This window comes from Fukomys damarensis, unplaced genomic scaffold, assembly GCF_012274545.1.
Source record: "Fukomys damarensis isolate Sample0158 unplaced genomic scaffold, DMR_v1.0_HiC HiC_scaffold_12, whole genome shotgun sequence".
NCBI classification, from domain to species: Eukaryota; Metazoa; Chordata; class Mammalia; order Rodentia; family Bathyergidae; genus Fukomys; species Fukomys damarensis.
This window is the reverse complement of record NW_022900924.1, coordinates 1,063,736-1,074,816: the sequence shown is the minus strand read 5'-3', so window position 1 is coordinate 1,074,816 and position 11,081 is coordinate 1,063,736. Positions and strand designations below refer to the sequence as shown.

Genomic DNA, 11,081 nt, shown 5'->3' with positions numbered 1-11,081 from the left:
TCTCTCTCCCTCCCCCCCTCTCCCTCTCTTTCTCTCTCTCTCTCCATTTCTCCCTCTCTCTCCTTTCTTCCCCCCCTAAACATACCCAAAATGTGTGAGATCTTCACACACACACACACCGCTCTCCCTCTACCAAGTGTTTCTTTCCTCTCTCCGAAGGCTCTCCCACTGCAGGCCTTGTCCCTGGATCTTTGACCCTAGGGGTGCTCTGTGGGGCAGCCACATGGGGTGGGGGGATCCGTGGCTTCCCAGGGACAAGAATGAGAGCCGTGCAACTAGATGGAAGGGCTGCAGGGGACCCGGGGGAGAACCAGAGCTACCTCCCCTTCGGGAGCCTCTTATTTTCCCCACACTTTCCCGATGTCTGCTGCCCCGCCCGTCCATAACCTCCCCAAAGGGGAAACTGAGGCTCGGTGTGGCAAAGCCGTCCAGGACTCGGGGCACCGTCGGGGGGCTCATCCAGGGAGAGGGCACTGAGCGCTGAGGCTGCTGGGAGTTGTGCAAGTTGTGGCTTCGGGAGAAAGGCCTTGCCTCTCTGTGGGCCGAGCGTTTGCCGGGGTGGGGTCCCCAGGCCCGAGCCCGTGGCCAGGCCGCCTGCGTGAGCACAGTGCTCGGGGGATGGGTGTCCTAGCCTGCCACTTACTTCGGACCAAACGGCATCAATAATTTAAGTGTTTTCCATCATAACCCAGGAAAATTGGTCTCCTGGCAAGATAGGGAAAATAATTTCACGCTCCCTTTCCTTCCCTCCCAAGATCACCCCTGACAAATTGTCTCTTTATGGCCTGTCACTCGGCGCCATCCCACATCTGGGGTCCCATTTGTTAGGGTTGCTAGTCCCACTCCTGGTTCCGGCTGGGGCTGCCTCTTCCTAGAGCTGCCATCAAATCCTAATTTCCTCCCTCTCCTACCCTTCCCTCTTCTTCTTCTTTTTTTTTTTTTTTTCTCCTTCTTTGCTTCCTTTTTCCTTCACCAAATTTTCTCTGCCTTTCTCCAGGGATCTGAGGACTTCCTGTAGAAAAGCTATAGTTATTCCTACTAAAGTGTGAGGGGCTGCTTTTGTAGCCGTTTTGAAGCAGAATGGTACTATTTGTTAAGCCCATTTGTACTCATTCACTCTTTAATTCACCCCACAAAAGGGCAAGGGATTTAGCTTAGTGGCTTTGCCACCTGCCTTGCGAGCTCAACGGCCTGAGTTCAATCTCAGTGCCCAAAAATTTTTTTTTTAAATTCATCCCCCAAATCTTGTGCAACCCCTAATGTTCTTGTAGGGTGGGTGGTCTTGGATGAGATGCTTGACCTCTCTGACCCTTCAAATTCTGATGGGTTTAAAGGGAATAATAATGATGTCTAAAGGCTGCTGTGAGGTAGGTTTGCATCTCATGTGAAAGGGACAAACAACATCTACCATGAGCATCTTTCCGTCCCTGTTAGCGACCAAGGTGGGCGGTTGGGGCGGAGATGGGGCAGGACACAAGCCATTCTGAGAAGAAGGCTAACACCTGCCCTCGCCCTGGGCCTGGGCGAGGGCGCGGCTGCCTCTCACCTTTCACAAGCAGAGGCACAAGCCCCGTGTCCCTCGGTCAGCAGAGGACACTGCGGTTACGGCTGTGAGCCTGGGGTGCCAACCCAACGCTGCTGCTCTGGGCTGTGGTGTCTCAGCGGCTCAGTGTCAGGGGCACCTGCCTGGAAGGTGGTGGCCAGCCAAGCCCCATCCGAGGCCTCAGCACAGCCTCACATCCCACGGCTCACTCAAGGCCCTCTCTACACAGACCTCACCATGTCTTCCTACTGCCCACTGCTAGGATGGACCATGAGAACACTTCCTGGACAGTACTACTTCCCCAACACAACGCTTGCACTTCTACAGCCCGTTTCTTAAAGTGCTTTAGGAAAACAATTCATACTAGGCTGTGAATGGCTGCCACCATTGACACAGCAGCTCCCACCTCACACTCTACGAGTCCCCGGTCATGCCGGACTCCCTTTCACACCAAAAAAGGAGTGATGGGTGTTCAGGTAAGTTTGCGAGACTCTGAATATGCTCCCTTCCAGTGAGTCACGAGACATGTTCAACTGCAGGCTCTGGGGCATCCTGCACGAGAATTTTTTCCCCCTGCAAGAAACAACAGCCCGGAAAGAATCTTTGAAAAACCTCGACAGAAGAACCATGGAGGGCTCTGTGGGGTAGCACATCCCCAGAAGCTAGAATGTGAGTCCCATATGCGGATACTGTTGTCTGTTTTGCTCGATGACAGCCTCGGAACCTGGAATCATGTTCCCTACATAAAAGACATTGGATGGACGTGGTGGATGGATGGACAGACGGAAGAATGAATGGATGTGCCTGCATTCTAATCCTGTCTTTGCCTTTATCTTGCTGTATGGCCTTAGGCAGGTCCTTACCCCCTCCTGGGTTTCCATCTCTGTGCATGTTGAAAAGAAATAAGACAAGAGCCACTCATAGGAAAACGGATACATATTGAGGATATACTCCTAAGTGGAATAAATAAGTCAGACACGTACAGATACAGAATAGTTTCTCTGGTGTGAAAAACTGTAATGGTACATAAGATCTTAATGGTGTAATTGACAATGTGAAATAGGAGGAAAAGGGCTGAAGGTGTAGGGAAAGTGGGAAGGGTAAGGGAAAGGGAATAAGGGAAAAGAAAAAAATATGAGAAAATGAAAAAATGGAAATAAAGTGTTTGTAAATAGGGAAGGGAGGAGGGGTGAAGGGGAGCAGGGACAAGGGGAAAAAATGAGAGCCGAGACCTGTCATGGAAAGGTACAGGATCCCAGTGATGACTGTAACCGTACTGTACACCTAAAATGTGCCAATAAACTCAGCGAGGAAAAAAAGAGAAAATAAACGACACAAAATTACACCTCCCAACGGGGTGGGAGTGGGCAGCAGCGCCCCAAGAGATGCAAACTGATTCTTCAGGAACAGAAAATAAAGCCCTCCTCCAGAGGTACACGTAGTATACGCACAGATACACTATACATTGTACCTGTAGTACTGAAACATTCCTTCAGGGAGAGGTGATTAGGAACAGAGCGCATAAACCTCTTGCCTTCTGAGAAATGCTGACCTTGATCTGGAAGATTCTATGAGGGACAGACATGGGCCAGGAAAGGCGGGGCCGGAGAGGACGGCCAGAGGGCGAATGGGCAAGGGGTAGGCAGTCAGTGCAGTAAGGAGCCAGGAGGGAGCAGGTGAGAGGGAGGAGCAGACGAGAAAAGACTGACACACAGACAGCTCCACTCAGGCTGCGAGTTATTTCTCTGTTTTACGGATTTCTTTGGAGGGTAGCAGGGATTAAATGAGAGGCTCCTGAAGAGTACAAGTGACAGGGAAACAAGGAGAAAGGGGAGCGACAGCAGAAATTAGGCTGGGAGACATAACCAGCTTCCTTTATGCTTGGCTTTCAAAACAACAAGCCACGAACAATTTATCAGGGAAACACAGCAATCATCAATATATGTACACCAAAGAACTGAGCTTCAAAACCCCTGAAGAAAAAATAGGCAGCAAAAACTGACAAAACTAAAAAAATGATAAATCTAAATCATAGTAGGAGATATAAACAGCTCTGATAACTGATAAAAATTTTTTTTCTTAGGCTAGGCACAGTGAGTATGCCTGCAATTCCAGCTTCTCAGGAAGCTGAGGCAGGAAGATCATAAAGTCAAAGCCAGCGTGGGGAATTTAGCAAGACTGTCTCAAAATAAAATAAAATGGGTTGGAGGTGTAGTTCAGTCATAAAGCATTTGCCTAGCATTTGCAAGGCTCTGGATTTGATCTCACTCTATATATATGTATATATTTCATATTATATAACTATGCAACACTATTAACTTCACAAATTGATATTTACAGAACACTATACCCTATAACTACAGAATATAAATACTTTTCAACTTTACCTTCCAGCCCATAAACAAGGTACTGTACACTAGAACACAAAATAAGGTTCAATTTACTTCTCAGAATAAAATCTTATAGACTACATTCTCTGGCCACAGTGGAGTTTTGCAAATCAAGAAAAATAAGAGATCCAGAAAATCTCAAAGTATTAGGGATTTGGATAATATACCTTTACATAACCCATGAGTCAAAAGAAAAAAAGAGAGAGAGACAGAGAGAAACTGGTTGGGAACATCAGCAAAGTTCCAGCTAATACTGGGCCGTCTCTTTATTACCACCATCATCGGCTAGCATGGGGGCTGGGCTCCAAGGGGGCACGAGGGTGGAGAAGAACAGAGCACATGGCAGCTGCCAGAGCTACACTGGCAGGTATGCACACACATGAGCTCTTCTGCCAGACTCACTCTGGGATTCTGCGCACGCTCTGCACCTGGAAGGTCTGGGCGTGAGATCCCCACTCCCGGAAGTGCTTGTATCACCCGAGTGGTGATCACTCTCCAGCACGTACTGAAAACCTCGGTAGCCTGGGAACTGGGAGCACACCCACCTGGAAAAGGGAAGAGAGGGAGGGTTACCCTGCAGAGGCACCAGTGCATCCTGAAGGACAGCCCAGCCATCCCAGCCTTACTCCATCACCTGGAGTATGTCAGCTCTCTCCCCAGCCACAGGGCCTTTGAGCATGAGCATGCAGTTTTCCTTCAAAGTTCGAAGATGTTCCCCCTCTGGCCAGTCTTTGCATGACTCAGCTGTATCTGTGCTTTGGGTCCTACTGCAATCAAGACTTTGTCAGGGCCATTTGACCTACCCCAAGATTAGGCCACATCCCCGATGGTCCCTTTGTAGCACTCACTGAATTCAACAATGTTAAAATTATTTATGAAGTGTGAGCCTCCTCTGCCAGCCGTTCCTGCTGGCTTGCTCAGCTCCAGCTCTAGTGCCTAATGCCCCCTCTCCTGGTAGACGTGAGGAAGAGCCCATAAATATTAGACCAATGAAGGAAGGAAGGCTCTTTCCTCTGTTCCCTTTCCCAGAGCCACTTCCAAGAAAAGACCTATCGTTTTAATGTGTTGATCTCGATATTCTTTGGGACAGAGTGCTGTTTAGACTTTGTCTTCTCATTTTTCTATCTATAAAAGAGAGGGACAGACTCGAGAATCACAGGGGCATCTTATTCTGAAGTAATGGGATTCTTCGGTCGCTTCCTCAGAAAACTAATGGAAGAAAAAATAGCATACCTCCCACCTTCATCACTGCCTTGTAGGAGGCAAAGGGCATCTGGGAAGGCGGCTCTGATGTCCCCTAAATGGGGAACCCACATCTGGGCCTTCATCTGCCCCCTCTCGGGGGAAGAGGGAACGATCCTGAGCTGGAAGCTGGATTTAGTCGCCTCTCTGCTGTCGGACTGAGAGACCTGCTGGCTCTGCACTGGTGTCTTTACGGCTGGACATCCACCTTCCCTCCCCTATTGTGGCCAAAGATCCTGCCATCCCTCCCCTCTAGGTTAAGGTGGGAAAATAGAGCTGAAGGCAGCAAGGTGCGTGTGACGAGGTCTAGCCAATCAGAGCATTCCATTCTTTGGGGCATGGAGATTAGTTCAGAATGAAGCATGTGACTCATGTTGGCTCAATGAACACCTTTCCTGGAATCTGATCTCTCCATTGAGAAATGGTCTCTCCCCGGGGCTAGAATGTAAAGGGAAGCTGCCACCTTTGCCTTTAAATGGGAAGAGTGAATCTAAGAATGTAGCACACCGAGGCAGGCAGAGCAATAGAGGGAGAAAGTACCTGGATCCGGCCATAACTGAAGCCAAGTACCAGGGTCGCTAAACATCATTTAGGTTTAAACAAGCTTAGTCTGGGTTTCCATTACCCACAGTCCCATAAATTCTGCCCGAGACCTCCACACGCCTCCATGTGCTCTGAAGTGTGGGCATCAGCCCCCAGCACAGTTTTCATAAGTCATGGACTGTCCTTCCCAACACCCTGTCTTTGCCCTGCCAAGCAGAGCCTTGGGCCCACTTCCGCCCCCGCGTGGACGTGGAAGGAGTCCACTTCATTGCTGTCCCAACCCATGGCCTGCAGGGAGGGGTAGTTGTCACTCAGCTCTCCCTTCCTGCCCAGAAAGTTCTCCTGCTCAAAGATGGTCAGCCTGGAGTTGCGGTGGTTCTACAGACACAGACAGGAGACAGCCAGACCACCCAGTGCTCTTCTGGGTACCCAGAGGCAGACTTCTGGGTATCCACGGCCCCTCGGTCCTGCCCTTGTCTCCAAATCAGCTTCCTTGGCCAGCCTCTCAAAAGGACAGCAGCGACTCAAAACTTACAGGAGGTTTGTCACCTTTCCTTCCAGAATTTTCCACAAAGAAAGTAATCATGGAACAGAAAAGAACTAAAAGAATATGCATCATAACAGAAAAGGAGTGGGGCGTGAACCTGGATGTCCAACAACAGGGTCTGATGGTGAACAGGGGCATTGTGTGGCTGGTAGAAAGAATTACCAGGCGTCCGAGCTGAGACGTGGCAAGGGGTATGTCTGAGCCCCTATTTCCACATCTAAAAGTGGGACTGACCACACCTGGTGTTTTGCAGACATCAGGGGTTGGGAGCCTCATGGAATGAGACTGCCTGTGTTGTCACATGGTTTGAAGAGGGGACGCGAGAAGTTGAACTCTGGATGTCTGATTGGCCTAGAGCCCGCTAGTGGGGCTCAGGTCTTCAGGGGGCCAGGTGGAAGGACTCACCGTGCAGACCACGGGCAGGAAGGAAGCGAGCCTCTCCATGGGGTAGGCCGTGTTCCCGCTCCAGGCATCCCAGCAAGGGTAGTCACCCCGCTCCAGCATGTACCGCTGCCCTTGGAAGCCGCATGCTCAAAGCCTACCCAGCAGCAGATGTGGGGAGGCAGGACGGGGAGGTGGGACCCCCAGCCGTGGGTCCCAGGCCGGTGCACTCACTCAAGTGACTGTCGCTCGGGGAAGAACAGCACCAGTTTTCAGTCCACAGAGGGCTGGGACGCTGCTGAGCCTCGTATAACAGGAGTCCCTGAGCCCTTTGGCACCAGGGACTGGTTTCTCGGAAGAGTTTTCGTACCGTTGGGCGGTGGGCACACAAGGCGGAGAATGGCTTCCGGATGCATCAAAGGAGTCAGCCACCGAGATCCCTGGGGTGTGCCGTTCACAGCTGGGTTTGAGCCCCTGTGAGAATCTAATGCAGCACTGGTCTAACAGGAGGGGAGCTCAGGTGGTGATGGGAGCCCTAGGGAGTGTCAGTAAACACAAATAAAGCTTTGCTCCCGGGTCTGCCACTCACCTCCCGCTGTACCGCCAGTCCCCCCGCCAGGCCATGGATTGGAACCTCGTCTTACAGTGCACAGAAGAGCCCTCAACAAAGATGGACTTGACCCAGAGCATCAGGAATGCTGGGCGCAGGTGCTGCCTAGACCCCGCAGCCCGTGAACTCCGGGTGTGCCCCATAGGTGGAGGACCTCTGTCCCACAACAGTGCCCAGCCGACCTGCACCTACACCGCCCCGCACACTAGGCACACAGGGCTCACCAAGGGCCACCTAAGGGATTCCTGGTGACCCTTCCGGGACGCGGGAGGGGGCAGCCCTGGGGCACTACCCAGGCGCCACATCTCTCTGCCCCTCTGGGTCTCATGAGATGTGGGGCTTGCACCTGACACCCGGCAGGGGACAGAGTGCGCTGAGCTGGAGGGCAGCAGCGGCTCCTCAGCTGCAGGGAGATGACCCCACATCCACCTTGTGTTTGTCACCTGTGTGGCAATGTGGTCTGACTCTGCCCAGGCTCCTGTCTCCTTACCACTGTGGCCACCAGCCTGATCCTGACCCCGACCCCTCCGTCCCCCCAAAGAAAGATCATATTCATCATCTCAGCACTGAGCCAAAAATTCGTAGCATTTTAAACAACCGTGTTTGTACAGTTGCCTTGTACTTTTGGTGAGTGAGGTTGGCTGTTATGCCTAAGGGGGATTGATTGGTACTGGGGATCGAACTCGGGACCTTGCGAGGCAGGCAGCAGAACCACTGAGCTACATCCTCAGCCCTCAAGAGGGTTACTTTTAAACCCAGGGGAGTTGTCTCAGCCAGTGGGCAGGTACCGTGTGTAGGGCACCCCTGCATCTGGCCGGGGAGCAACCTGTGTGAGCTCGCACAGCAGTGCCGCACCCTCCTCCGTCCCTCAGGAGGGCACAGGGGCACCAACCTTGGCAACTGTTCCTTTAGCTTCTGCTTCTTGAAGAAAGGGGGATGGGGCTCAGACGGGAGCAGGGGCTGTCTGGGGGCCGATGCAGCAGGCTGGGAAGGTAAGGCTGAAACTGTCTGGAAGCCCCAGAACCCCTCTTTAGGTCCTTTCCTGTCCTCCCACCCCATCACACTGACTACACCCTACACACACACACACACACGCACACGCGCGCACACACACACACACACACACACTCACGCTCCACTCAGCACTTTCAAAGATCTCACGGTCTCGAAGCCCAGCTCCAGCACGCTGGGGCACTCAGCTGTGACCTCGTGCCGCCGGCCCCGGAAGCCCTCTTCATCCCACACCGCCACCTGTGCAGGAGAGGAGAGGTGGGGCAGAGGAGGCTGCAGGTGTCAGCATCCGGTAGGGGTGAGGGGTGGGAGCCTTCCGGGGCTCAGGGTGGAGCAGGACAGGTAAAACTGGGTGCACACCCCGAGGCTCGCCCGGGCAGGGAAGGGAGGTGATGGGTCAGGGAGAGCCCAGGTCAGGGCAAGGTGGCCCTCCATGTAGCACCGCCGAGCACTGTGAAGACCTCTGGGTTCTCCCAGACATTCTGTAAGCCTGGACCTTCATGTGAGTCCTCCAGGTCTTTAAGGCTGATAACAAATTCAAAGCCACCCCACCCCCCAACACAGGCAGAGTCAAAGAAAGTGGGCAGGAGACAAGTGCAATCTCTGCCAGAGAATGGACTAGTTCAAGTTTGGGATCCAAAGACCTGAGTTCAAATCCAGACTCTGTACGTGTGACCTGGGCAAGTCCCTGCCCCCCTCTGAGCTTGGTGGGATCCTCTGTGAAACGGGCATTCTGGGCCCTCCCCCAGGGAGGCAGGGATTCAGTGGGGGTGGGGATGAAGATTCTGGGGGCTTGGTTTGCCCCGTTTCCGCCACCCTCCCAGACCACCCTCCTGGCCGCTCCCTACCCTCCAGTGTCCTGCCCACTTGGTGCACTGCAGCGTTGTGCTGGCCTCTTCTTGCGCAGGAGAAGAAGATGAGACCACACAACTCCCTGCTGCTTTGGGCAGGGGCAGGGTCCTCCGCGTTGGCCCGTCCCTCTGCTGTCCTTTCCATCTGGGGCCAGCGCGTGCTGTCCCCACCTCACAACTTGCTCCACGCTGGGTCCCAGTGCCTCTGAGTCCCACTGTGTGGAGAGATCTGCTCCCTGCAGGACTGGGTGTGGTTACCAGGGTATCAGCCCCCCAAGGGTGGGGTGCTCAGCTGAGGGGCTGGAGCAACTGTCGTCTACAGGAAGTGCTGCGCCCAGTTGAGGCTCACAGGGACCAGTCGGGGCATGTGGGGCCTGATCCTGGTTAGGACAAGGATGGCATTCAGGACGGCATGGGACTGGGGACCTCGGCCACCCCCTCCCAGGATGTTCCCTCCAATCTCTGAGCCCAGCCCCCCAAACCTGAGACTTAGCGGGGCGGGCCCAGAGAACATGGCAGAACTGAGACCCACGAAGGCCAGGCTCTTACAGGCAGGGAGCAGAGAGGGGCCCCTGGCAGGCAAAGCCCCAAGTCCGCAAGTGAAGCAGCAGAAACAGAGCCAGCCCTGGCCACAGCCCCAGGGCTGAGGGGTCAGCAGCTCTGGCTTTAGCTGGGAGTGGACAGGGCAGGCTGCCTCCTGCAGGGAGACCCACGGAGGGTGGTGAGAGGTGGAAGGTCGGCCTCGGTCAGCTCCCCAGGGCCGGAGCAGGAGCGTGAGCACGGAATGCGGAGTCCAGAGTCAACCCGACCAGCCGTGTGACCTTGAGCGAGCCACTGCCCTTCGCCTCAGTGTGTAAGACGGGATGGAAATAAACTGTGCCATGCTCTCGTGAGGCGATGCGACCTGCTCCTTCCTTCGCCCCTCCCATGCCCCTCCCACTCCAGCGGGAGCAGTGCCGGGGCTGCCTGCTGGAGAGGGCATTTCAGCTGGGTTCTGAAGGGTGAGGAGGATCCGCAGAGTAAGGTGGAGGAAAGGCATCTATGCCGGAGTGTGAAGGGGCCTGGTCTTGGGGTCCGAGGACAAGGCAGAGCTAGTTGCCCATTTGGGCTGGAGCCTCAGGGGTCCTAAAAGGAAGAACTAGGAGAGGTGGACTGAGCCACAGCCTGCAAGTTTCGCAAAGCCAATGAGGCGTCCAGGTGGCTCTGCCGGCAGAAGCAGAGAGCTGCTGGTCACAGTCATGCTTTGCAAACTGTAGTTCACCTGCTGAACATCCAGAGCTTGCAGAATTCCCTGGGTACCTCCGTCCCCTGCACCGTCCTCAGGTTGGCTGAAGAGGGGCCGAGGGGGAAGAGCAGAGCTGAGACCCTCAGCCATGGTGAGATCCAGCCCTGCCGAATGCCACCCGGACGACCTGCGAACCCTTCCCTGGGGCCCCGTGAATGAGCGCATCCATCCCTCTGGGGGCGCGGGGGTCAAATGCAGCTTTGATCACCCTCGTGACACTGATGAAGGGTGACCACGAAAACGAAAGGTTAAAGATGCAGGCGGGCAGCCCGACTCGCGTCCTCCTCTAACTGACCAGGGAGCTTTCGGCGTGGTCCCCAACCTCTCCAAGCCTCAGTTTCCCTGAGCATACGTGAGTGCAACAGGGTGACGAGGTTCAGCCTGAGCGATCGGGGTGTTGTGAGGATAAATGCGATCCTATGACTGGCATCTGTACCTGTTCCAGTGATAGAAAAAGCACTATGCATCTTTATCACTTTTGTCATCACTCATAATAAAAGTGCTCATTACTAAATAATCATTTGCAAAGAACTTCTGAGAGCTTGGCTTTGGGGTTAGAAAGATATCGGTCCTGATCCCATCTGAGAGAAGAGGAAGTGGGCCGGAAGACGTGAGGAAAGGTCTCAATTTCTCATCTGCAAATGGGGCTGAACCCTGAGACTCCCTGCTCTGAGGGAG

General features: G+C 53.8%; 1 protein-coding gene across 1 annotated transcript; it reads right to left on the bottom strand.

The window, feature by feature from the left end:
• Window positions 1-4,163: 4,163 nt before the first annotated feature.
• On the bottom strand, window positions 4,164-10,493 carry Cryba4 (crystallin beta A4). Its single transcript, XM_010604141.2, is given in 9 exon segments — window positions 4,164-4,408; window positions 4,411-4,478; window positions 5,954-6,096; window positions 6,671-6,792; window positions 6,795-6,811; window positions 8,389-8,507; window positions 9,116-9,405; window positions 9,668-9,815; window positions 10,380-10,493. Coding segments are annotated over 9 exon segments (1,098 nt in total). The 3' UTR covers window positions 4,164-4,331.
• Between the last annotated feature and the right edge of the window lie 588 nt (window positions 10,494-11,081).